General features: G+C 59.4%; 2 protein-coding genes across 2 annotated transcripts; one reads left to right on the top strand and one right to left on the bottom strand.

Annotated features, from left to right (window-relative positions):
• The first annotated feature begins 615 nt into the window (after positions 1-615).
• On the top strand, positions 616-21,679 carry CLCN7 (chloride voltage-gated channel 7). Its single transcript, XM_030483290.1, has 25 exons — positions 616-811; positions 8,311-8,382; positions 9,543-9,614; positions 9,844-9,909; positions 10,472-10,604; positions 10,950-11,059; positions 11,811-11,891; positions 12,279-12,341; positions 12,910-12,993; positions 13,163-13,256; positions 13,682-13,746; positions 14,204-14,320; positions 14,646-14,700; positions 15,245-15,305; positions 16,132-16,270; positions 16,556-16,649; positions 17,944-18,113; positions 18,438-18,489; positions 18,767-18,894; positions 19,035-19,120; positions 19,414-19,546; positions 19,649-19,708; positions 20,068-20,244; positions 20,352-20,432; positions 20,547-21,679. The coding sequence occupies exons 1-25, from the start codon at positions 674-676 to the stop codon at positions 20,631-20,633; spliced, it is 2,418 nt and encodes an 805-aa protein (XP_030339150.1). The 5' UTR covers positions 616-673; the 3' UTR covers positions 20,634-21,679.
• Positions 21,680-22,401: 722 nt separating this feature from the next.
• PERCC1 (proline and glutamate rich with coiled coil 1) lies at positions 22,402-24,903 on the bottom strand. Its single transcript, XM_030483045.1, has 3 exons — positions 24,681-24,903; positions 24,455-24,574; positions 22,402-23,275 (listed from the first exon to the last, which is right to left on the bottom strand). Exons 2-3 carry the CDS (start codon positions 24,478-24,480, stop codon positions 22,549-22,551), a joined length of 753 nt encoding a protein of 250 aa, XP_030338905.1. The 5' UTR covers positions 24,481-24,574; positions 24,681-24,903; the 3' UTR covers positions 22,402-22,548.
• Between the last annotated feature and the right edge of the window lie 749 nt (positions 24,904-25,652).

Here is a 25,652-nt window from a genome sequence, read left to right as displayed (position 1 = left end):
CTGTTCGGCACAGGCAGCCGGAGCCCCAGGCTGGGTCGCACAGAGGTGACCTCAGCCTGTCCCCTGGCACGGGCTGACACACTGCCGCTGACTCAGACGCGCGGGGAAGTTGGAGCACGGAAAAGCCCGTGACCGGGATGAGCCAGCGGTGCCGGAGCAGGTGCAGGCTGTTCGTGTGCCTGGCCCGCGCGAGGGGCTCCTCGGGTGCTGCAGAGCTTTGGGCCGGGCTGGGGGCTCGGGTGAAGGACACAGAACACTCCCAGCTGGCCGCCCTGCGGCACGCTCTGCCCGGAGAGCGGAGCAGCGCCGGCCCCAGCTGCTCCGCAAGCCCCGGTGACACGGAGGGTAGTGGGGCCTTGCTGCCCAGGTACGGGTGTGCCTGGGCCGAGCGTGGGGCAAGGCCTTGTTGCGGCCCTGCAGCCTTCCGGGCCGCCGTCTCTGCTGTCCCGCCCGCGGCAGCCCAAGCGCGGCACAGACCGGCCCGGTGTCGGCGGCGGGACGGGGCCGAGGCCGGGGCCGGGGCGCGGAGCCGGTGGGACTACAACTCCCATGGTGCAGCGGGGTAGGGCGGCCGCTGACGGCCGCCGTAGCGCTCACGTGAGGGCGGAGGTCCGGCGATCACATGGCCGGCCGGTGAGGCAGGGCGCGGCGGAGGTGCGTGCTGCCGCCCCGCATGGCCAACGTCGCCAAGAAGGTGTCCTGGTCCGGCCGCGACCGCGACGAGGACGACTTCGACGAGGACGGGCGAGCGGGAGAGACCACCCCGCTGCTCAACGGCACCGGCCCCGGCGCGGCGGCGGGCGGCCGGCAGGTGCGTACCGGCACCGGGAGGGGGTCCCGGCGCACCGGGAGGGGTCTGCCCCGTCCCGGGGCTCCCCGCGCTAAGAGGCCGCCGGAGGCGGGCTGGGCCTGGGGGCTGGGGTGGTGTATGCGTCTCCCTCCCCCGCGTCATTTAGCCATGTTCGGGGCCGGGCGGGGGCTGCCGGTGGGGACCCGCGGGGTGCCGGGGCTCTGCGCCCTGAGCAGCCCTCGGGGGAGGTCTGGGCCCCTCTGGGCTCCCCCGAGCCGGGGAGAGCGGAACCTGGCAGGGCCTGATGTGGGGGGGAGGCAGGGCTGGGACACGGGGCCGTCGGGTCACTCCTGGGGGAAAAGCTGAGCGCGGGGACTGACTCACTGCCGGGCAGCGGGGCAGTTCCCGCTGCAGCCGCCTCCCGTCGCGAGGTGCCGGCTCCCAGCAATGCCGGTGCCCTGCCAGGGCCCTGCTGCAGCGCTGGGGGCCGACCTGTCCCTCCTCACCCCTCAGCCATGGGTGCAGCTGGGTGGCTGAGGTGATCCCTGCCCTGCCTGCTGGGGCTGCCCTCTTCATCTCTGTCAATAATGCCATTCCTTTGGAGTCCGTGTTGCCTGGCACACTGGTGCTGCCCAAGCAGGCAGGTTGGGCTCAAACACAAGAGCATCTAACGTTGAGGTGGTGGTGGGCATCGTGCAGTATGGGCAGAACTATGCTGGCAAACAGCAGGTCCAGGGTGGGCCATGTTGCAGAGGGAAGCCAATTTCACCTTGCAGATTAATTTTGGGTGATTAACCAAAGAGAAGCTTCCCTCCAGTGTACCTAGATGCTGTTACTCTGCCTGGCAGAATCTCTTCCACATGTGATGTGGTTAACTGAAGCACACCATGGCTCTGGCTGAGGCACTTGGTGCCTGTTGCAGAGCAAAGCTGTGGCCGAGTGGCTGTGCTGAGTGAGAGCCATGGTCTGGGTGGGATGCTGAGCCAGATCCACTGGGTGCTTCTGTGTCAGCTCCAGGTGGAGGAGGGGTTGCCTTCAGGTGATGTCCTCGAACTTCCTATGCAGAGTTTGCTGGGAGACTTGAGCTGAGACAGGGAGCAGTGCCAGCCTTTGGCAGCTGTTAGCAGGGACTGCTTGCTGAGCATGATTCTGTGCTGCCCTGCTCCTGGGCAAGTCAGAACAGCAGGCTAATTAGAGAGGAAATACAGGGTTCGTTAGGCTGGAAGTGCCGTGCGTGGCGCTGCGGGAGCGAGGGATGGCGGCTGGAAGGAGTCGCCTGTGCCATTGCACTGCTCTGGTGTGAAAGTACAAATAACTCCCTTGCCGGTACAACAGGCCCCCGTGTATGTACAGCACAGGTTGTCTTTGAAGACCACATAGTGAGTTCTGCAGGTCTGAAGGGATTAACCAAATCTCGTGGCTGTGAATCAGTTAGGAAAGTGTTCTTCTGGTGGCTTAGAAGAAATGCCTGAGCCCCTCTACAGCAGGGGCAGTTGGTGGTGGAGATCCAGCCCTGCGATCTGATTGATCATCACCGTGTCCCCTCACAGTGTGGACAGCTCAGGTCCCAGCTGGTGACGAGGTGCTACGTGGCATCCTCCTTAGCAAAGGAGGAGAGTGAATACCTTGCTGGAGCTCTGAGCCCATGGCTGCCCGGACCACACGTGCCCTTGACAGTGTCATTGTCAGTGGTGGTTGGGTTGTCACCATAGTACTGGGGTTGCTTTTTGGTGTGGGGCAGCTGCTTCTCTCCCACAGACAGTCCTTTGACATAGATACCATTTTAGATTGAAATGGGAATGCAGGACAGATTTGGCAGAGAAACCAAGAGAGACTGGAGCAGTTCAGCTCACAGAAGGCTTAAACTTGAACTTGGGTTGTGGTAATACAATAGATATGTCCCCAGTGGAGCTTCCTCCCTTTCTCTTCTCAACAGCTGTGCTTGTTTGATAGAAATGAAAGTGATCTTAGAGTGACAAAAGGAAATACAGGTCTGTAGTTTGCTGGGTGACTGCTGCAAGAGACTGAGATTGGGCACTTGTGAGCAGGAGGTGAGGAGGGGCTGGATAAATGTGCCCATGATCGTGGAGGGGATGCTACAGAGCTGTGTCTGAGGTCGTCTCCAGTTTGGGGGCCAGCTGAGCATTGCTTCAAAGCTGAATGAGCCTTTGTCCTCTCACCAGGACTTTCTAGTGCCTCGAGTATATCAAGAAGTGAGAGGCTGCCTGTACATCTGACCATTGTGCCTGCCATGGGCTGCCCCCTTCCCGCGTTCTCGAGCTCTGTGTGTCAGTTCTTGGGCTGAAAACTGTGGAAAATTTTAGTAGGAGCAGCCAATTTCCATCATTAGGCATTTTCTAAAAAGCACGCTACCCATCGAAGATATGCTCTGTGTTTGTGCTCCAATGCCTCGACTTTGGGATTGGTGTAATGCCACTGCTCCAGAGGGTGCCTGGAACAGTGGGTTTGGGCAGGGGGTCACCATAATGTGGACCAGGCTGCTGCTGAGCAGCTTGTCCTTGTTAACCCCTGTGTGTTTGTTCTGCATTTCTAAAGGTTGTTTGTCTTGTTTTCTTTAACTTCACATAACAGGCTGCAGAATGCAGCCTTTGTGGCTGGGTGGCAGTGCCGGAGGGCTGCGTGCTTGCTGCAGTCAGAATGTCTTGGTTGGGGGGAGGGAGAAAAGAGAAGTCTGCTGGGTGAGCCCTGGTTCCTGGTGGATGGGCTGTAGGTTGCATGTCCCCTGGGTACTGGCAGAGAAGCTGCCTGTCCCTGCCTGCCCGCTGCCAGGAGCTGGAGTCCCTGGAAAGCTGCTGTCCTCGGAGCTTTCCCAAGGATAGGGGATTTAGCAAGTCCAGTTCTTCGGATGGGTACATCGTCTGGGACTGCAGCAGTGCTTTAACCTTGCACTGCTCCTGTGCATGCGGATCGAGGTGCCTGGAGAAAGGCAGGGGGACAGGATAATAACAGCATCTCCTGGCCTGCAGGTGAGGGGCAGGAGCAGCTTTGCCCAGGAGTGGCAGCAGGAGACTGGAAGCAGAATCATAGCCGAGTGGTGACACCACGGGGAGAGTCTGGATGCTCTCTCCCCCATTATGGGCCTCGAGGTGAGGAGCCTTGTTCTCTCCTGCTGTGGTGCATTTTGGGGATGATGGCTGTGTTGGTTTGGAGCCCATCACAGCTGTGGTTGTGTCAGAGGAGGGGGATTCCAAAAGCCCTGTGGCTCATCCCCCACGTGCTGCCATAGCCGGTGACAGGGCTTCCCCTGCCAGTGAGCCACGCAGTGACACAGCCTTGCAGCCTGGAGCCATCCTTCCCACCCAAGCAGGTATGGGGGGTCCTTGGCAGAGCATGCTGGGGCTGAGAGGGCTCTGGGGGTTGGAAATCCTCTTCCTTCCCTCTTGCTGATTCTGCAATACCGCTGTGGGCTCCCAATGCGGTCTGTGCCCTGCTTTATCTCACTGATAACGGAAAGCCATGTGCTTCCAGTTCGTTAGGGAGCAGAAGGACAATGACAAGGGACAGTGTATGGGGGAGTGGGTGTCTTCACACCAGGTGGTGGTCACTGGGAGTGGGGGATGTCCTGGCTCATCCCTGTGGAAATGGGCTATGGAGCAGTCTCAGACGCTCCCTATTTATGGTTGAGAGCAACTTTTGGGAGGCACTGCTCAGTCACTGTGCACACAGCCTGGGTTGCTCCCGCAGCACTTTGGCCTCAGCTGAAGTTGTTCCACTCTTCACAAACAGGGATTGCTCTTTGACTGCTCTGCTTGGAGGTAAAATGCTGCTATGGCATCATGTGCAGCAGCGTGGCTTCTTATCACCCCTGCCAAATGGGGATGCTGGCAGCAGTGCTGTTGTCTCGCACCCTGACCTGTGATGCTCTGAGCTGGTGCTGCTGTCTGCATTCACTGCTGCTGTTGCCCAGCCTTGGAGATGATCCTTTCAGGGCATGAGTGGAAGGTGGTGGTTGAGATCTTCTGCCAGATTGTTTTTCTTGTTGAGATTGATCCTGAATTTGCTCTTGCTGGTCTCAGAGTGGTGCTGGACTGGATGGCAGCATGATGAAAGGGGAAGCAGCCTTGGGAGGTCTTCAGCCCAGGCCCTGCTAAGAGCTTATCTCATAGATCAGGTTGCCCAGGGCCGTGTCTGGTGGAGATTTGGGTGTCTCCAAGGACAGACTCTGCACCCCCAATGGCCTCAGGTTCAGTATGTCACCATCGTTTATTTCTGATGTCTGCCAGAAATTCCCTTGCTGCAGCTTGTCCTCTGCTGCTTGTCCCATCAGTGCAAAGCTTTGAGGAAGCTCTGGCTCTGTCTTCTCTGTAACCTCCTGTTAGGCATCCAGAAATGGCAAGATCATCTCCCTGAGAAGCATCAGCTTCTCCTCATCTGTCTTACCATGCATTCCAGCCCCTGGCTGTCTTGCTGGACTCACTCCTGTGCCTTTCTTGTCCCAGGGAGCCCAAACTGGGTGCCAAGTCCCAGGTGTGGTATCACAGGTGCCAAGTGGAGGCATTGGGATCCCCTCCCCAGACCTCCTGGCTCTGGTCTTGGACCACCCAGGAGGTGGTCGACCACATTCTCTGCAGATTTGTGCCACCAACTCCTCTTCAACTGCTCCACCAGTTTGCTGCAAGACTTCTCCAGCAAAGCTGCTTGCTGACCACTGGGGTACATCCATCCCAGTGCAGGGCTTTGTATTTACCCCTGTTGAACTTCAGGGGCTTCCCTGCAGCCTGGTGAGCTCCCTCTGAGGAGCAGCCATGTATCCAGCATTCCAACTGCCCCACTGATGAAGATGCTAAGCAGTTTGAGTCCAGATCAGGGCTCCAGACATCTCTTTGCAGAGCTCAAAATGGGTAAGGAATTAGCTTTACCACTCAGACAGGGTGAGTGCCGAAGGCTGCGTGCCACTGATGTTTGTGTGCTGCTGTTGGAGGCAGGCTCAGTTGGCCCCAAAGCCTCTCCTGGGACAGGAGAGCTGTTAACTCCTCTGCATCCTCTGGGTTTTGGCAACAGCGTGTATTGTTATGTGGAGATAATTGTACCATGGTCACGCCAACATCATATGTACCCGAGGTCAGCAGCTGTCTTGGCCCGACTTTAAAAAACATCTGAAGGAGGGTAGTGCTGCCCATGTGCTCGGTGAATCGATGAGCCGTGCACAAATAATCTCTGTCTTGGCTCCTGGCTGCTTGAATCCCTCCTGTTCATCTTCTAAAAGTCACAAGCTGATGAAAGTAGCTTTTTCCTGCCCTCCTGGCATGTGATCCCTGCCATGGTGGGCGAGACAGGAGCCAGCTCTCCGCTCGCAGTGACAGAAGGATGCCAGGACGTGGGGGGGCATATTAAAAACATGATACTTGTGTTTCTGGAAGCTCAGGTTCAACTGAAACTCCTTTGCTCCTTTCGCTTCATCTGTGCTTGGGTCCTGGTGCTGCCTAATCTGTTGGGAGTGGAGCTGCAGTGCCCTCCTGGCTGCTTGCTCCATAGGGAAGGGGTGGTTGTGTGGTGCCACCAGTCCAGCCATGTTTGGTCTTTTTGTGGACCCCCTGCCTCGCAGAAGGAGAATGTCCCTGAAGGACTGGTCCTGTGTGAGGTTTGAGCCCAGGCATGAGCATGAGTGACCATTTCCATCTCGTTGCCTTCATCTTGCCCTAGACGTGTGGCATCTAACAGGAGATTTAAATCTTTGTGCTTCCTGAAGCCGGGTAGAGGTGGGTTCCCTTGGTAGGTCTCAGTTTTGTCCCAGCCAGGTTTCAGGGTGAGGACTGTGTCCTTCCCCCATCCCCAGGACAGCAGGGTGCTGGCTGGGACCTCTGCCTGCCACCAGAGCAGCTGGGCACCAGTGGGCACTGAAACAGGCAGCTCCGGCCTCCAGCTCCTGACTCTGCATAAGTTCCCATCCACATCCCCCAGGGAGGTGGCAGCATTGGGTGTGCAGAGCTCAGTGGTCTGCTCTGTGTGCTGGGATAAAGGTTCCACCTGGGTCCTTTCCATGGCAATTGTGGAGCCATCACAGACCAGAAACAAAGCCCAGGCTGGTCTCGCAGCCAGTGCTCGAAAACGGTTGCATGGAGCACTCTGTGCTCAGCCCCTCCTGTGGCTCAGGCTGCTGGGGACAAAAGGGCACCGAAGAGGGTTTGAGAAGCTGGGGTAAAACCCGCCTGCAGGTCAGGGCGTGAATGAGAAGGTGGAGCAGACAGAGAAATGGGAAAATAGGTCAGGCTGCAAACACAAAGGGATATTCTTCGTCTGCAGTGACGTGCGTGGCTCCTGGCTGCTCTGGCCTGCACGTTCCAGATGGGATTGGTGGGGGATTAAAGCATCAGGGGCTTTTTCTGGGATCCGTGGGCTTGCTGGCAGAGAGGGACCGACATGGTGGGGCCCCACTGCTGCTCACCATCCCCCTTTTATTCTCCAGTCCTTAAGCCAGGCAGCTGGGAGGGGTGAAGCTCTGGAGGGGAAGATCTTAGTGTTGAGAAATGGTGTTTGGGCTGTGCTTAGTGACAGTGCTGCTTGCACTCGTGTGCATCCTGGTGTTTCACAACAGCAGAGGGGTGATGGCAGCGCACTGCTTCTGCTGGGTCGCCTCACAGCACTGCCCTCCTGGAGGCTGGCTCGGTGCAGCCCAAGCCCTTGCCTGCATTGACCAGATGAGAAGTGCCCCAAAGAGTCCCAAAACTCCCATGTTACACAATTGTGGTGCCAGTAACAAGCCTGAGTGGTCACCAGCAAAAGGAGAACCTGCTCCCCAGAGGGAGATGCAAATGCTTCTTCCCAGCACCGTGCTGGAGCTGGCTTGGTGAGGCACTGGTGCCGCTGCATGAGAGCAACGTGCCCTGCTTCCTCCTGTGTGCATTGGCTGGCAGCCAGCCCAGCCATCGCTTCAGTCCCGGCTGCTCGGGGGGAGACGGACACACCGATGTGCTCATCTCCCTGGCTGGGAACTGCTCCCATGGAGCAGATGGCAGAGCCAAACGTACCCTTGGCCATCCCTTATTGCTGGCTGGGTGCGTGAGCTGTGGGGTGGCCCCGGCATGTCTTTGTGTGCTTGTGGCTTTGGAGATGGAGCCTTCTGCGCAGCGGGTCTGTCCCTGCCCAGCTGCAGGGGAGCATGGAGCGTGCTGCTCGGCACAGGTTTGCTGGGGTACCACACTTGTGACTCCTTGTGGCTCTTGGTCACTCTCGCCAGCTCTTGGGGCTGCCGGTCCCAAGTGAGCTGCTGCTGTCTGGCACTTCCCCAGGTGAGCCGGCTCTGCCAGCTAGTAGGCTGGAGCAGCTCACCCAAACCCTGGCAGGCTGCTGCTGCCTCTGGGGTGGTGGGTCCCATCTCCTCAGCGTGTCCTCCAAGAGCAGTCTTCTGCATGTGCTGTGCTTCAGGGGGGTCTGTTGGTGGGCAGGCAAAGCTCAGCAAGGGGGTAGAGCATGAGCACCCATGTGCCTGCTCCTTCCTCCTGCAGGAATTATTATTATACTTATGCAGGAATTGACCCCTCTTTCTCTTCTCTGCTCAGCTTACTCCTTCCTCCTTCCTGCGCATCGGGCAACTGAGCAATGTGGACCTCAACGAGGATGTCCATGAGCTGGTGAGTGGCACAGACGGGGGCCTACTGTTGCTAAGCCCCCTTCTCATCTTCTACTGACAGCACTTATAACTGCTTTTATTGCCCCCCTCACGTCCCACTTATTCCACGAGGGTTCCAGTGCTTCCTCCTGGGTTGGGTGACCATTGTGGTGCCTGCTGCTCTGCCCTCTGCCTTAACCCTTGCTGCTTTCCCCTAGCTGGGGAAAGCTGGCCCAAGGACAGCATCTCTTTGGGTGGCAGCACAGCGGCCACAGGTGGGTCCGATGGGAAGGGATTTCTTCCTTGTTGACATGATTGCTCCTTAAAGCTGCTTCTCCTGCTGCCCAGCTCAGAGTGAAGTGTGACAGCAGCTGGGGGGAGATATCTCAGCCCTGGAGACAGGGTTAGCCACAGAGGGGGCATTGCAGAGTTGCAAAACCACTTAAATTTCAAGTTATCCCCACACACCTGAAACCTGAAAATTCCCCAGATGCTCCTGCCTCAGCTCTGGAGCTGTAGAAAGATCAAATGAGAAGACTTTTGCTAGATATTTCTTGTGGAATGCTTAAATGGGAAGGACCATGTCTTAATCCAGTGCCTTGGAGGACAGGCTGGGCCTGCTTTGGCCATAGCTGTAATGTAGGGCCGGGGAAGGGTGCAGGGTGCTGCTGCCACAGAGGCACCTCCAGCATCCTCAGTAAATGCCCTAATTTGGAGCTGGGAACAGCTTGCACGGTCAAAGGCATTCAGGAATCAGAATTTGGTTTCTGCCCAAAAACATAGTTTGAAATAGCTGCTTGAAATAGCTCCTTGCTCTCAACTGAAGGAATTTCCTGCCGAGGTGAAAGGTTGCCCTCCGCTGGAGCATGGAGCTGCTCGGGGGCAGCGCCGGATCAACATGGCAGTGTGGTACCTGGCTGGGCAATCCCTCCATCTGCTCATGGGGAAAAGTCCCTCCTGAGGGTGGATGAAGGTGTACACCTCATAGCCTGTTCCAGCTGCCTTAAATCCCATACATCCACCAGCTGGTGTAAAACTATCCCAGATCCCAGCCTGCCAGGCAGCTTGCACTCTTCCCTGCCTCTCCTGAGCATGAAAACTAGTGTTAAACCTGCAGTTATGTGCCAGAGGGGAGGGTTGGATGGGACCTGGCTATCCTGACTTGTGCATCACATCCCGCAGGAGACGGAGGTCCCCCGGCAGCGTCCCAATGAGATCCCCCACAACGAGAAGCTCCTGTCGCTCAAGTATGAGGTAAGTGCCTGCCTCAACTCTGCCCTCTAGGATGCAGTGGGTGAGGTACGAGGGTGAGGGCTTGTGGCTGCCCAGCTACGGGGGTTTCAGTGGGGAAGCAGCTGATTTGGGGGAGGAAATGACACAGGGGTGTGAAGGGGCAAAGGTGAGGGTCTGAGGGCAGCTCCCCCAGCACAAGTGTCTCTTCCCCTGCACTAGATGGTAACAGCATCTCCTTTTCCTGATCTAGAGCTTGGACTATGACAACAGTGAAAACCAGCTGTTCCTGGAGGAGGAGAGGAGGATAAACCACACAGTGAGTCTTGCCCACTGACCCTGCAGCTGGGATAGCCCAGGGAAGCTGTTCCCCTGCCTGACTGCTGGGGAGCTTCTCCATGCCAGAGGAGTTTGTGCTCAGAGCAGTGCTTGAGCCAGGGTGGGTTTAAGGATAAGCCAACTTGTGACAAGTCCTAAAACCTCAGGAGCAAGGACCCAGCACAGGATAATTTGAACAGGAGCTAGCCTGAATGCACACGGTGGCCAATGGCACAGGGTAGGTCCCTGAGCAGGTGGACTTCTGGAGCAATGTGAAGCATCTGCTCCGGGTGCTTTGGGAGTCAGTGCTGCAGCAAGAAGCCCAGTGGAAGGGACCTGACAGAGGCAGGCAAGCTGGAAAAGCAGTCTGCTGTTAGGGATCCCAGAGAGGGGCACTCCAGGCTTTGCAATCCCGGTTGAGCCAGCATTGGCTTTCCAGCTTCTGGGAGAGCTGCCAGGCTTGGGGCTGTGCTGGGGAAGGTGGCTGGGTGGGTTATTGTCCCCCTGTTGCTGGCAGGGCCTGGGCTGGGCAGCAGTGGGTCTGATGGCTGTCTGCCCCTCAGGCTTTCCGGACGGTGGAGATCAAGCGCTGGGTCATCTGTGCCATGATTGGCATCCTCACCGGCCTCGTCGCCTGCTTCATCGACATCGTGGTGGAGAACCTGGCTGGGCTGAAGTACCGAGTGGTGAAGGACAGTATCCTCCCATGGAGCCATAGCCGTCGGCCAGCCGGGAGCTGTGGGATCTGTGCTCCTGCTAGCTGCAAGAGGGGTGCTCGGGGAGAGGACAGCACTTCTTGCCTGGGTTTGGTGGCACAGACTCTGCCACCCAAGGTGCTGCCAAGTGCCTGCCCGCTCTGCAGAGCTGAGCTGTGGTTAGGCACTGCTGTAACGGGGGAGGCTCCTTGCAGCAGCCCTGGCTGCCCTAAGTGCACAGGATCTGCTGTGCTGGCACAGCCTAAGAAGCATTTTAGCTCACATACTCATGGTGGGAGGGATGGTACCCAACCAATACCGATCTTTCCTTGAGCTGCTTCCTCAGACATAGACAAGTTCACAGAGAAAGGGGGCCTGTCTTTCTCCCTGCTGCTCTGGGCCACCCTAAATGCCAGTGTGGTGATGGTGGGCTCTGTGATCGTTGCTTTCATAGAGGTAAGAGTTTGGAGTTGGTCTGGGTTGGTGTATCCCTTGCCTCCTGCCCCAGTTCTTTACCTGGGGAAGCAGGATCATGCCTCCAGAAAACATACAAATTCGTGTAATGGCAAATGTATTTCTGCCAGGTTGGCTCTTGGTAGCCCCAGTTGTCAGTGATGGCTCTAGCTGGGCTGTCGAGGTTCTCTGGGGTTGCCAGGCTGACAGTGCTGAGCCACGCCTGAGGCAGAGGGTGTGCTCCAGCCTCGGGTGCGGGCGCAGCTCTCACAAGCCCTGCTTGGGCTCTCAGTGTTGGGTGTTCATGAGGGCTGGCAAAGAGCAGGCTGGTCGGGTGCCTTGGGGGCATGCTGTAGAGGACAGGCCAGAGACTGGGGCTGGTTGTGGCTGGGAGTGGGCAGTGGCTCCCTACAGGCCACTCTGAGTCAGCAGTAAGCTTTGTGGCTTTGCCCTTGCTCTCCCTGGCCACCAAGTGTGAGCCTTCTGCAGTGCTGGGCCTCTGGCCATGGCATGGTGGTGGGAACACCCAAGTGTTCCCCAAGAACCCAGCCAGATCCTTCTCCCTGGCACATATGCTCTTAGGGGCAATGGGTTCCTCCCTGAAGCCCACCTCCGGAGGCTGTAGATAGCCTTTGGCCTCATCTCTGAGCCTCCCTGAGGTTATGCTTGGTGTGCCCTGTGCTGTGGCACAGGGTGGCCAGTGTGTCCCCATCCTGTACATGGCAGCCACTCATGCTCTCCCTGCTCCCCACAGCCCGTCGCAGCTGGCAGTGGCATTCCCCAGATCAAATGCTATCTCAATGGTGTGAAGATCCCGCATGTTGTCCGCCTCAAGGTAGGAAGCAGGAGGTGTGGGACGTGCGCGTTCTGCTCTTGGGGGTGGTCCCTGCTGCGCTGTGGCAGAGGAGGAGCTGGCACCAGCTCCCAGCCTCCCTGCTGCACTGCCCAGCTCCATAGCTGTTCCCCCCAGTGTCGGATGCTTAAACCTCCGGTGCTGGGATGAGCAGCTGGTGCTGGGAAGAGCAGCTTTGGGTAACTTTTTGCTCTGGCCAAGACGAAAGTTGGCCAAACCCATTGCCGCAACAGGGGGCTGAGAATCACAACCTCCCCGGGATCGCTGGCTCCTGTGGCTGGTTGGGTCTGTGTTCCCCATGGCTGATGTGGTCGCGTTCCTTGTGCTGCTATGTGCTGTGCTGTGCTGAGCCTGTCATCTGTTTTGCAGACCCTGGTGATCAAAGTCTGTGGAGTCATCCTCTCGGTGGTTGGTGGCCTGGCTGTTGGGAAGGTGATGTGCACAAAGCGCTCTCTGGCACGCTGCTGGCATGTTGTTACCACTGCTGGCACACATGCTGCAGCCCGTTGCCAGCCCTGTGCTGGGGGCCCTGCAGTGACTTCCTGGGTTTATTCCCTCATCTGCTGGCCAAGGTGACTGTGGCATGGCTAGGCTTGCGGAGCCCCTGGGGTGTGTGGTGCCACCAAGCCAGGCTGTGTGTGGATGGGCTGAGGGCAGGAGAGCAGCAGCCTATATCCATCAGTGGTTGTCCCTGCAAATGTTAGATGGGGGAGACCTGGGTGCCCCATTGGAACTTTTATACTTGCTGGGATTGAAGGCAAGCAAGGGAAGCTCCTGTCTCCTGGGCTTGAGGGAGTGCTGGTGAGAACGGGAGGTGGCCACAGGAGCCACTTCACAGAATGAGGATTTAAGGGGGGAAAACGGCAAGGTCTGTATTTCCCAGAGGCAAATCCTTCTGGCAGCTTCTTCAGGGTTGCAACCTGGTGAGCAGAATTCATCCATCCCTCACTGTCCTTGGGGTTCTTCCTTCTCCAATCTCACTCTGCTCTACTGCTCATAGGAAGGACCCATGATTCACTCTGGAGCAGTGATTGCTGCCGGGATCTCCCAGGGAAGATCCACGTCTTTAAAGCGAGACTTCAAGGTAGGTGTTGAGGGCTAAGGGGTTGCACTGCAGGTGCCCCTCCTGTGCCCGAGCTGGGCTGTTCCTTTGGGTCATGCTGGTGGCTTGGGCCATACGTGGCCCACCCTGTGTCTCCCCTAAACTCATTCCTGTGGTCAGCCCTAAACCTGCCTTTACTTTGGTGTTTCAGATCTTCGAGTACTTCCGCAGAGACACAGAGAAGAGGGACTTTGTGTCAGCTGGAGCTGCTGCTGGCGTCTCGGCTGCATTTGGTGCCCCCGTGGGTACGTGTGTTGGCTCTCTGACACTGAGCACTGCCTGCATGTGGATCTCATTAGGACGTGGCTCCCACTTGCATGGAGGCAGCTGCTGGGATCTGCCTAGCGCGCTGCAGGAGCCCTCCCACAGGGTGCTCAGCGCTACTCCAAACTGTCCGGCCGTGCCTTTCAGGTCTTAAGAAGAGAGGAGGTGGGGGGTCATCTGTCTTGGATCCCAGATGTTGCCTCCCTGGGATGGAGGAGGGCAGTGGAGGGTACTGCCCCATCACTGGTGGCTTAGGGGGCTTCTGGTCCCTGCATCGGAGCCTGTGTGGTCTGGGGCTGTGTGGGGCACACGGGCTGGGATGAATTTTGATACCTCAGCTGGTCCTGTGGGCTAAGGGTCTGTGGCATGTGCCCCTTGTGAAGGTGTTTGTGTCTTGCATTTGCAGGGGGTGTCCTCTTCAGCTTGGAGGAAGGGGCTTCCTTCTGGAATCAGTTCCTGACATGGAGAATTGTAAGTGCTGGAAAGCAGGAGCGGTGAATGGAGGGCTGCACTGTGAGGCATTGCCTTTTCCCCATGTCCTGCAGTCCCAGCCTCCTGCCATCCCTGCCCTAGCCAGGCAGCCATGTGTAACACATCCCAGGGAGCAGCATCCCATTCCCCTTCTGTGCCTTGGTCCTCAGCTTGAATTTGGTCCTGGCTTAGCTCCATCTTCCTGCCAACCCCTTCCCAAGGGTCCTGCCTTGGGCTGTGCCCCAGGGCAACGGAGAGGTGAAAGGAGTGAGCCCTGCTTGGTGTAAGCTGCCCAGAGTGCTGCCACAGGGAATGTGGCCTCTTGCCCCCACCATGCTGTGGGTACCAAGCCCTCCCAAAGGGCCTCAGGGGAGCAGTTTGGGGTAGTGTGGGGGCCACGTGGTGAGGGATTGGGGTTGGGGGTGTCTGGCAGTGACTGGGCTGCATCTCCTTCCAGTTCTTTGCCTCCATGATCTCCACGTTCACTCTGAACTCTGTCCTGAGCGTTTACCACGGCAATGCCTGGGATCTCTCCAGCCCTGGGCTCATCAACTTTGGCAGGTTTGATAACGAGGTATGGCACAGATGTTCCCCATGTAGGGCTCTGCTTTGGGGTTAGAAGCAGCCCACGGCAGCCTGGGGCTACTAGTCTGTCCTAAAGCATCACCCAGAGGATGAGGCAGGCTCTGCCCTCGCAGGCTATGGATCTGGTCAGAGGCCAGCTCCACCAACCCCAGCAGAAGCCTTTTCTGTAGCCATGGCTGGGTCTGGGGGCTGTGGAGTGTCCAGGGGACGCTTTGGGGCAGCTCTGAGGGCCACAGGCCTGTGCTGTCCCAGCAGTGACCAGCTGCAGGGCCGCAGATGGGCCAGGAGATCTGAAATCCATTTCTTTCTTGCAGAAAATGGGATACACGATCCAGGAAATTCCTATCTTCATCTTTATGGGAGTGGTTGGTAAGAAAGTGCTGCTCTTTGAATTTGATTAGTCTGGATAATTTCCTCTCTTCTCTGTCCGAGTCTAAAAAGCTTTGGGATAGAGTTTCCTGGAGAGAATGGGAAATACATTAAACTTTGGAGCAGAGGCTGCTTGTGGGGCTTACATGGGGGTGAGAGCTGGATCCTGGCCCAGACTTACCCTTGTAGCAAAGGCAAGTTGCTTTAATTCGTGTACTGAGAGTCATTGAGTGCGGTTAGTGCATCACAGTCATGGGCAGCCCTTTGCTTTCAAACTGCTCTTATCCCTGTGGAGTTGGCCTGTCCCTCGCCTGCCTAGTGCCAGCACTGTGACACTGCCCTGGCCACCCTGCTGCTGATGGGGGGCTCCTCTTGGTGTCAGGTCCTGGCTGTCTCTGCAGGAACAGCGTCCATGTGTCCCAGAGCTGCCATCACACTGGCGGGGTTGTTGGTGTCTCCCTGAGCTTTACAGGTTCCTTGTGTCCTGGGCAGCTGTAGGGGAGCCTGGGACCCGGGTGCTGAGCTTTTCCTTCTGCATTTGCAGGTGGGATCCTCGGGGCCCTGTTCAATGCCCTCAATTACTGGTTAACGATGTTCCGGATCAGGTAAGAGCTCATGGGTAACTGAGGTGATTGACATGGGTTGGCTGGCACCTTCTGTGTGCCCTCAAAGTGACATTTACAGCCAGAGCAAGGCCGTTATCTCGCACTTAACGTGAGCAACAGTAGCCCCTGGAAGCTGGGAGGCAAAGATGCCACTTGCCTCTTATTGCCTGCTGTCAAGGCTGTGACCCACTCTTCATAGAATCATAGAATGGTTAGGGTTGGAAAGGATCATCTAGTTCCAACCCCCCTGCTCTGACCTTGCTAAGTATTTCCCTGCAGTGACTGGAGGGCCCAAGGAAGTGCAAACAGTGAGCAGACCTGAGTGTTACATGCTTCTGAGAGTAACGAGAGAGCCGCTAAAGCCATCCAAGCCCAGTCTGGTGCAGCCAATACTGTCACCAGCTTTTCGAACACCAGGACTGGCCTCGTGGCCTCAGGGAGGGATGACCTGTGGAGTGGTGAGGGGCCTGCAGCAGCTTCCAGTGCTTTGCTGCTCTTGGCCTTCATGGGCTGCAGCTTTCTGGGCTCAGCTCTGCATTGTACCCCTGGCCAGACAATGCCAAGCTTCCCAGGGGATCCGTGCCTGGCTCTGAGCAGGGGAGGCTGGCAGGTCTGCTATGGCTGACTGGGCAAAGCTGCTCTTGCTGCTGGCCTCCCACCACAGGTCCCCATGACCACTTTTCCAGAGAACAGAGTGCAGGACAGCGTGGCAGGGTCTGGGAAGGCAGCAGCCTGTCCATGTGCCCAATGCAAGGTGCCAAACCAGGCTGTGGATAATCCTGCAGCACCTCTGGGTGCCACCCTCACTCCTCTGCTCCCTTCACAGGTACATCCACCGGCCCTGCCTCCAGGTGGTTGAGGCCATGCTGGTGGCAGCAGTGACAGCAACCGTGGGGTTTGTCATGATTTACTGCTCGAGAGACTGCCAGCCCATCCAGGGGAGCACAGTGGCATATCCCCTGCAGGTAGGAGATGCTGGAGAATGGCTCCCCAATGTGGGGGGCATCCTGGGCTTGGTCTGAAGCTGGGGGCTGAACAGCGAGACAAGACCCTGCTGGGTTTTGTGGCACTGGACCTCACAGCCAGTGCCGTCCGTGGCAGGCAGAGTTGCAGACCAAAGCATGGTGTTGCTTGTGCTTGCTGCCCAGAGCTGCCTTCTCGCCAGCACACGTCCCCCTGAGCTGGCAGTCTTCCCTGCCTCAGGGCAGTCTGGATCTGATGCTTCTAACTCTGTCTTCTTCCCCCTTCAGCTCTTCTGTGCTGATGGAGAGTACAACTCCATGGCCACTACCTTCTTCAACACACCCGAGAAGAGTGTTGTCAACCTCTTCCATGACGCTCCAGGTCTGTGTGTCTGATGAACGGGTCCTTGAACATGAGCAGAACGGGGTTGCGCTTGTGCAAGGTGGCTGACCTGTTTCCTTGTTGCTCGTGGGACAAGGCAGGGGTTAATCAGCACAGCCCCATGAGGGCAGGATGGAATCCAGCAAAGCACTGTGCCTGCTGCTTTCCCGCAGTGGTGGAAGGAGGAGGGATGGATGCTGAGCTGGTGGCACCTGTGAGCTCAGCCAGAGGGCTGTGGGTGAGGACCTGGTTTTGTTGGTGCATGTTTGCGAGCTGTTGCTTTTGAGTTGCGTGGGAGCGTGTCTGACCCTCGCTGCTGTCTGAGCTCCATCCTAGAAACGTCCCTGGCTGTTTTCTCAATTAGGAGGGCCTCTTGCCCCAGAATGACTGTACCTTCTGGGCAGGCTGCGGAGGTGGATCTCGAGGTTTGGACTTGCTTGAGAAATGCAATTTGGCTTCTGGGTTCCAGCTCCTATTTCCCTTGGCCCTAGTGTCATGACAGCATGCCCTAAGCCTGCTGTTCCGAGTTTCATGCCCAGCCACACGTGGACAGGGAGCAGACAGCTCCACATCTCTAGATCCTCAGCCCAGAGAGTGCAGCCTGGCCATCTGAAGCCAAACGATGACTGTCCTGTGTCTTGGGGCCGCTTCTTACAGTGCTGGGTCCTCCCTGGCTCAGGGCTTCGGTTTCTTGACCTCTCTGTGAAGGAGAGGTTGCAAAGTACTTGTTTAAACTAGACTGAGCTGCTCAGCAATCCTAAAATAGCAGCTGGCTGAGTCCTGAGATCTCCCTGTGATGGCACAGCCTGCGCTGTGGGGCAGCTTGGGACTGGCTGGAGCAGCCATGGGAGCTGTGGGGCAGGATGGGGTTTGCAAGACCTGCTCTGCTGAGTTCATCCCAGAGCTGGCAGCAGGACCCCTGCCAGCTCACCAGCACCTCTGTCCTCCAGCACTGGCGGTCCCGCGGGGCTTTGGAGTTCATCACCATGCCTTGCGGGAGGCTGGGAACTGCGGGGCTGGGAGGGAATGGTCATCATGGGTCACAAGATGAAGGGAAGGTGTGTGCTGGATTCAGCGGGATGGGATGGCGCTGTCTGGCTGTGGCAGGGCCTTTCAGTGGGCAGAAATAGCTTAAAGAGCTGGTTTGAAAGGCTTGTGCTGCCAGGATGGCAGAGGGGCTTTCATTGCTGGGAGTGTGTTGTGGGGCTGTTGCTGTCTGTTCTGTGGCTGCAGCCCACCATGGTGCCCTTTGGGCTGCAGGACCAGCACTAACTCCATTCTCTCTCCACCTCAGGTTCCTACAACCCCATGACACTGGGCATGTTCACACTGATGTATTTCTTCCTGGCCTGCTGGACCTATGGCCTCACAGTGTCCGCGGGGGTCTTCATCCCCTCCCTGCTGATCGGCGCTGCCTGGGGAAGGCTTTTTGGCATCTCCCTGTCCTACCTGACCAAAGGCTCGGTGAGTCGCTGGTGGGAAGGGGTGTTGGGCAGTGGGAGCCACAGTATCCAGCCCTCCTCCTTTGCCTCTGGGCAAGAGGCATGTGCAGGCAGTACATGGAGCTGGCTGAGAGCTTGGCACAGCAGTCTGGAGTGGGATGTCTTCCTGAGCTGAGTCTGGGCTTTCCCGTGTCCCAGCAGAGCCCTGCCAGCCACTGGGTCATGCAGGCAGCCTCAGGCACTCCTCCCCACTTCGGAAGGAGGGTGGGGGCCAGGGCACTGCTCACTGTCTCTGGATGCCTTGGAGCCAGCAGCTGACTCAGCCTCTTCTCTCTCCTGTGCTCAGATCTGGGCTGACCCTGGGAAATATGCCCTGATGGGAGCTGCTGCACAGCTGGGTGAGTTCCTGCTCGAGTTGGGGTGAAGGTGGCATGGGAAAAGGTGATCCCTGCTTCCCCAGCTGAAGCCCAGCCTGGCTGTCAGCTTCCCAGCCACCCTGCCAAGCACAGGCAGCACTGGGGCACTAGCGAGGTCTGGGCTTGTCCAGGGCACCGCTGCCTCTGTGGACAGCCCTGGATCGCCGTGTAGACTCGGGCACCTTTGGTGTTCTAGTATACCATTGCCTCGTGTTTCCTGCTTTCCTGAACTCCCAAATCCCTTGGGTGTCTCCTGCAGGTGGGATAGTGCGGATGACACTGAGTCTCACAGTCATCATGATGGAGGCAACGGGCAATGTCACCTATGGCTTCCCTATCATGCTGGTGCTGATGACAGCAAAGATTGTGGGAGACTACTTCGTGGAGGTGAGGGCTGGTGTGCTCGCCAGGGTCAGGGTTGGTGGTGCTGGGGGGCCAACGACAAGTGGTGTCCTCTCTCTGAGGTGAGCTGCTGTACCCCTTGGCATCTCAGCTGGCTTTTCCTGATGGCTCGGTTCTTGTTGCAGGGGCTCTACGACATGCACATCCAGCTGCAGAGCGTGCCCTTCCTGCACTGGGAGGCCCCGGTGACGTCCCACTCCCTCACAGCCAGGTAGGTGGCTGGGGGATGCTGCCACTCCTGGGGCAGCAGCTTTTGGACCACGCTATTGGCCTGAGCTGGAAGTGGAGGTGGTGGCACACTTTGGCCCCAGGAGCCTGCTATGTGACGCCACCAGCCCAGCTCCTATCCCAGCAGGGACTTGGCCTGCAGTGCATTCCCTCCCCCCGTCCCTGGCAGGTTTTGGGGACAGAGGAGGCAGCAGGGCTGCAGGGGCCTGTGTGCTGGGGCGATATTTGGGGCATGCTGCAGGTGGGGCTGTGTTTCACACCGAGCTTTCCCTGCAGGGAGGTCATGAGCGCTCCTGTCACCTGCCTGCGGAGGATTGAGCGGGTGGGCACGGTTGTGGACATCCTCAGCAACACCTCCTCCAACCACAACGGTTTCCCAGTGGTGGAGAGCAACCCTGGCACCACGCAGGTGGGCTGGGAGCCGCTTGTGAGGGCTGGCTGTGGGGTGGGACCCTCGCCATTGCCTCCATCCCCTTCCCAGCCCCATCTCATGCATGGTGCTCTGTCACAGGTGGCAGGACTGCGGGGTTTGATCCTGCGTTCCCAGCTCATCGTCCTGCTGAAGCACAAGGTGGGTGATGCTGTGTGGTGGCTGTTCGAGCTGGATCTGAGCCCTGCTGCCCCTGTCCCACTGCTGCCTCAGGCCTCTTGCTGCCTGTCTTGCTAAAGAGGAGCTGGTGGAGGGTCCCTGTCAAGCAACCTCAGCTTACCTGAGGAGAGGGTGGGGGTTCCACACTATGCTGGGATTATCCCAGCATCTTCCTGCACCCCACTGGGCTCACAAACCCTTGAGTGAATGGGAAACAGGCTGTTCTTCTGCAGATGGTCCATCTGCCTCATGTTCGTGCCCTCTTCCCTCCCTCCCCTGTGCATTGCCCTGGTGCCTGTCGGTGCTGTGGGACAGTCCCCGACAGTCTCTTTCCTCCCCAGGTTTTTGTGGAAAGGGCCAACCTGAGCCTGGTGCAGCGGCGGCTGAAGCTGAAGGATTTCCGGGATGCCTACCCCCGCTTCCCCCCCATCCAGTCCATCCACGTCTCCCAGGATGAGCGCGAGTGCATGATTGACCTCAGCGAGTTCATGAACCCCTCGCCCTACACTGTGCCCCAGGTAATGGCCAGGGACCCCTGGGCACCCCAGCATCCTGGGGGCCATGGGTGGGTGATGGGTGCTGGCTGGGGACTCCGCGGCCCATGTATCCCTGGTCTGCCGTGCAGGAGGCATCTCTGCCGAGGGTGTTCAAGCTCTTCCGAGCCCTGGGACTGCGGCACTTGGTGGTCGTGAACAATCGCAATGAGGTGAGTCCTGCTCGCTGTGTACGGGCAGCTCAGGCTCCTCAGGGGTGACGCACTGCCCTTGTCCCCAAGCTGTGCCTGCCGGCGTGGGGCTGTACCGTGTCCCTGTCCCGGCAGGTGGTGGGCATGGTCACCCGCAAGGACCTCGCCAGGTACCGGCTGGGCAAGGAAGGCCTGGAGGAGCTCTCGCTGGCACAGACGTGATGGGGGGTGGCTCTGCCCAGCGGAGGGAGACTCACCCTGGCCCCTCGGAGCCAGGGACCCCCTTTAGCAGGAGGCAGGGAGAGGACTGGGACAGCCTGTGCAGGCATCGTGGTGCCTGGAGCACTGGCACGGCCGTGCTGCCCCGGCTCTCCCGCCCATTGCTGCCTTCCCACGTCTACTGCCTCCTCTTATCACCCTTTCCTCTGCTTCTCTGGGGGGTCAGAACACACCCTTGGCTCCATTAGCTGCTGGCATAGGCTTTCCCTGAAGGTTAGGTGAAGGCTGGTGTGTGCCAGGGGAGTAGAAGTGTCCTGCTGAGCTGGGCATAACCCTCTGCCACAGCACATGGCCTCCATTGCCTCACTTACCCAGCCCCGGCTGTCTGGGACCTAGCCCTGCCCTGGCCCCTGCCACGGGGCCTGTGTGGGGAGCAGAGGGACATGGTGGGGTCCCTGCTGCTTCCAGGGCTGTGTCCTGCTGCCCTATGCTGCTGCTGGCTGGGTTAGGCTGAGCCGTGGGGCAGGTACTTGTGTCTCTGCCCTGCTCAACTGTGCAATAAAAGGGGCTCCTGTGGTTCAGAGCTGCTCCCTCTTGCTCTTTCTTGACTCCCTTGGCCAAACTCTGACCCCAACACGCGTGTGGGGGAGGCACTCCTGGGGTTTGGGCTGGGATGGGGAGGGGAGAGCTGCCTGTCTGGGGTAGACTGTGCCCCTCTGCCACTCCTGCCCTCCTCCCTTCTGCCCATGCTGGGGTCCAGAAGCACCCCTGCATGTGTTTCCAGCAGCCTGGGCCCGGCTAGGCACCCCAAAGCCCACCACCAGCCCTGGATCTGTCCAGGGGCTGGAGGCACTCCCCTGGGTGCTGAGGAGGGCTCCAGCCCTGGCACTTCAGCTCCCCCATCTCCCACCACTGTACTCCTCACATTGGCATCGCACCCTGCCCTGGCTTGGGGCTGCATCCTCCTCGCTTGGGCAGAGGCAACTGGTGCCTGGAGGGGCTTTCGGCTGTGGGATACTGTGCTGAAATAAAGCCTGTTTGTACTTTTACTACGGTGGTGCCTGTCTCTTACTTCCCTTCTTCCCCTGGTGCCTCTTTCTGGGCTTAGCACAATGTCTGTTGGTGCACCCCTGGGGCTGAGCTGAGCCCCATCCCCACTGCTGGTGCTGGGAAGGCACAAGTCAGGGTGCTGCATGTTTGGGGGCTGCAGGAGGAGATGCCAGGGCCCCCCCCCCTTCATCAGCCCCCGGCAGGGCTGGAGTGCTCAAGGCAGGGGGTGGCTGCCCCTTGCCGGGTGCTTTTCCTTTCATGGCCAACAAAGAGCTGCACAAAGTGGGGAATGCCTCGGCTGGGCCCTGGTAACAGCCAGGTCCGGCAGTGGCGGCTGTGGGGAAGGGCCAGCTGCCCTCCCGGCACCGAGGGATGGCCCTTCTCTCCATGTGGGTCCGGTTGCCCAGCACTGCCGTGGGGCAGGGGAACTGTGGGGTCCCCAGGGCAGTGATGGGTCCGCGCTGGGTGCTGGCAGCAGGGTGCTTTGTGAAGCCCCGCCTTGCCCTTTGCCCCGGCGCGGCCGAGATAAGGGGATGGGATGCACTGACTTGGGCTGCAGAGTAAACACGGGCTGCTGGCTCCTGCCGGCACCGCGCTTCTCTCCTTTCCCTGCTGCCGGGGCAGCCCGTGTCCTGCCGAGGGCCGGGCTGAGCCGTGGCCCTTTGTCACTGGCGGCAGGGACAGCGCAGCGGCGGGTGGCGAAGGACAGGGCACATGCTGGTGCCTGGCGGGAGTCATTTATTCACTCGTCCCACGGCCGGCTCTGCCCCAGCAGCTCCAGGTGCCCGGCGCTGGCACCGCTGCTGCCAGGTTTATCATTAACCGGGCGGCACGTGGCGGGGCTGGGGGCCCCGGGGCCACGGTGGGGTCACAGCCCGGCGAAGGGCTCGGCCTCCAGCCCCGGGCGCGCCGCCTCAGGCTGCAGCGCCCGCCCGGCGCCCAGCTCCGGCCCCGGCTCCACCGTCCAGTTGGCCAGCAGGTCGCTGAAGTCGGGGGTGCCGGCGTGGAGGAGGCCGGCGGGGCCGGGGCCCGGCTCCCTCCAGAAGGAGGGCGGCAGCTTCCTCCGGTGCATGGGGGTGATGTGGCCGTACTTCCTCTCTAGCCGCTGCGTCTTGCCGCTGGCCGCCCGGGGCGGCAGGCACCGGTGCACGCCGTACTCGAAGAGCTCGGCCAGCGGCCCCAGCCTGTGCACGGCCCCAGGGCTGCCCCGCGGCGCCTCGGGCTGGGGCTCGGCGCGCCGGGGTGAGCCGCAGTCCTCGGGCACGCCGCGGCTGTCGGCGGCCTCCTCCTGGCCCCGCCGCCCGAAGTACCGCTGGATGTCGCAGCTGATGAGCTCCGAGAACTTGAGGAGCCGCAGCGTGGTCTCAGCGGTGCTGGGGACGGGCGGCTCCGGCCTCACGCTCTCCTCCGCTGCCTCCTCTTCATCCTCCTCCTCCTCATCCTCTTCCTCGGAGAGGTCGGGGAAGTCGGGCTCGGGGCGCATGGGCAGCAGCAGGCTGTGCGGGAAGGGCGAGGGCAGGCGCAGCTCGGCCAGCGGCCGGATGATGCCTGCAGCCATGTCAGCACGCAGGGGCACCGCGGGGCCCAGGCTCACCCTGCGGGCAGGACAGCGGGTGAAGGCGGCACACACCCTGCACCCTCCTGACCCACTGCCCTGCACCGCGCTTGGCCCTGAGGTGGCAGAGGGACTGTGTCGTGTCGAACTGCAGCCAGGGCAGGCTGTGGGGCAGGGGGGACATCCCCCGCAAGCCATGGGACATGGGGCAGAAGGGATGTCCACACCAAGCCATGGGACACAGGGCAGTGGAGACATTCCTCTGAATCGTAGGACGTGGGGTAGCAGGGACATCTCCGCTGAGACATGCGAGATAGGGCAGTGGAGACATACCCTGAGTCATGGGATATGGGGCAGTGGGGATATCCTAACTGAACCCTGGGGCATCAGGCAACAGGGACGTCCCCATCAAGCCATGGGATGTGTGGTAGTCGGAATGTCTGCCCAAATCCATGGAATATGGAACAATGGGAATGTCCCCAAGCCATGGCATGTGGGGCAGCAGGGATGTCTCCACCAATTCATGGGATATAGAGCAGTGGGGATGTCCCCTGAGCCATGAGCCAAGGGGCAGAGGGGACATCCCCCAGAGCTGTGGGGCAGTGGGATGTTCCCCTTCACCCTGGGGCTGTACATGGAGCTGAATGGTGCTCAGCACCCACCCTACCACCCTGGGCTGAGCACCTGGAACGCTGAGCCTTATGTCCTGCCTGCACAATGGCCTCGTGGGTTTCCCCGCAATGGGGTGAACCCAGCCACCTCCCTGCACTGCCCTGGTGGGCTCCAGCCACGGCTGGGTCTTGTTGAGCTGGATAAGCCCCCTCTGTAGCTGGTGCTACCTGTGCCCATGGGTCCCCAGCTCTGCCTTACTGCAGGGCATCTCTGGCCACATGCCTTCGCCCCAGCCCTGAGAGGGTCTTCAGGCAGGGAACAAATCCTGGGGGACAAGTCCTTCTCCTGCTGTGCCTGAGACAGCACCGCTGCCACCTCTGGGGTCACCATGCATCCCTCTTTGTGCCATCCTCACTGTGGGACCCGCAGCCCTGCCTCCACACTGCCCTGGGGCTCAGCCTTCTGAGGCACCATGTACCTCCAGGCTGCAGGAAAAGCGGCGTGGGGCCACCCCAGCGATGGGGCCAGCCTTCCCCACGGCCACCCTCAGCCAGAGAAGCATCGCGGGGCAGGAGGGCATCGCCCGGGGCCGCGGCTCGGCACTCACCTTGGCGCTGCCGCCCGGCCATGCATAGGCTCCCGCGCTGCTCCCCCTTCCCGTCCCTCCACCTGGGCCTGAAGTATTTATAGCGGAGCAGCGAGCTGACGGCTGGCAAATATTTGGTAGCTGTATTGTAATAGTAGACTCGGTAAATAGAGCTGGGGTTTGCTTTAGCACCCAGCAACGGGAGAGCGGCGCGGGGAGGGACGTGGGGACGGAAGGCAGGGCTCACCTTAATGGTTCACTAGCCAGGGGATTTTCAAGTGTTGTTCCTGTAAATTCAGCTATTAAATCGGCAGCCCCAGCTGCCAAACTGCTCGCGCACTTGTGCCGAGGGCTCTTATCTCCCCGCTGATTGGAGGCGAAATCAAGCTTTGTCAAATAGGCGTAAAATTAAATTTCATGCTATTTTGACTCCTGGAGTAGGGATCTTCTGAAGAACACACTGCCTATCAAGCCGTGCCTCTGCAAATAGGTGCTGCCGCCACACACGGTGAAGTCTCTCTGTGGGGTCCCCCTGGGTGATGTGCAGCCCCCGTGCAGGTCCAGACCCCCCGTCTCCAGCTTCATGCTCCCCAAGGCAGGTGTGGGGCTCCCTAACCAGCCCCAGGATGGGGTTTGGAACTTTTTGAGGTGGCAGGATATGGCCCCGATGGCACAGTGGTGGGAGAGGCACTTCAGGGTGCTGTGCTCACAGGGGGTGGTGGCTCTTGCCAGGCAGTGCCAGTGGATGTAGAGACGGGGACATGGCGTGTGGAGAGCAGCTGGGCCAGCCCCACGGCTGGGATCAGCACCCGGGATGGCAGTGTGGATGGGGTGCTGGGGTGCCCCATGTCTCTGCTATGGGGTCACGCTGGCCTACATGAGGGACTGAGGACAGTGACAATGGTGAGCAGCTTGGGTCCCAAGGCGGCTGTGGCCAGAGGTGCCATTTCTGTTTTGGCAGCGGGAAGCACCAATGTGGCCTTACAGGGCACAGTCAGAGGTCACAGATGGCTGGGGTTTGGAGGCTGCTGCAGGCGGCCAAGGACACGAGATGGCCAGGGGATGCAGGACAGCAGAACAGCTGGAGGGCACAGCATGGCAGGGACCTGGCACAGCGCCCAGACCCTGTGACCTCCTGTGCTGAGGACACCGGCCATCGGGGTTGGGACAGCCAGAGCCCTGCTCCGGAGCTGCCCTGTCCCCTGCTCTCAGGGTGACT

This window comes from Strigops habroptila, chromosome 4 (genome assembly GCF_004027225.2).
Source record: "Strigops habroptila isolate Jane chromosome 4, bStrHab1.2.pri, whole genome shotgun sequence".
Taxonomy (NCBI): domain Eukaryota; kingdom Metazoa; phylum Chordata; class Aves; order Psittaciformes; family Psittacidae; genus Strigops; species Strigops habroptila.
This window is presented reverse-complemented; position numbering and strand designations above follow the sequence as displayed.

Coding starts and splice junctions, on each gene's coding strand:
- CLCN7 (XM_030483290.1), top strand. CDS start 674: ATGGCCAACGTCGCCAAGAAGGTGTCCTGGTCCGGCCGCGACCGCGAC. Junction 16,650..17,943: donor CCTCTTCCATGACGCTCCAG/GTCTGTGTGTCT, acceptor TCTCCACCTCAG/GTTCCTACAACCCCATGACA. Junction 19,547..19,648: donor GCAACCCTGGCACCACGCAG/GTGGGCTGGGAG, acceptor GCTCTGTCACAG/GTGGCAGGACTGCGGGGTTT.
- PERCC1 (XM_030483045.1), bottom strand. CDS start 24,480: ATGCATGGCCGGGCGGCAGCGCCAAG. Junction 23,276..24,454: donor GGCCGGGCGGCAGCGCCAAG/GTGAGTGCCGAG, acceptor TCCTGCCCGCAG/GGTGAGCCTGGGCCCCGCGG.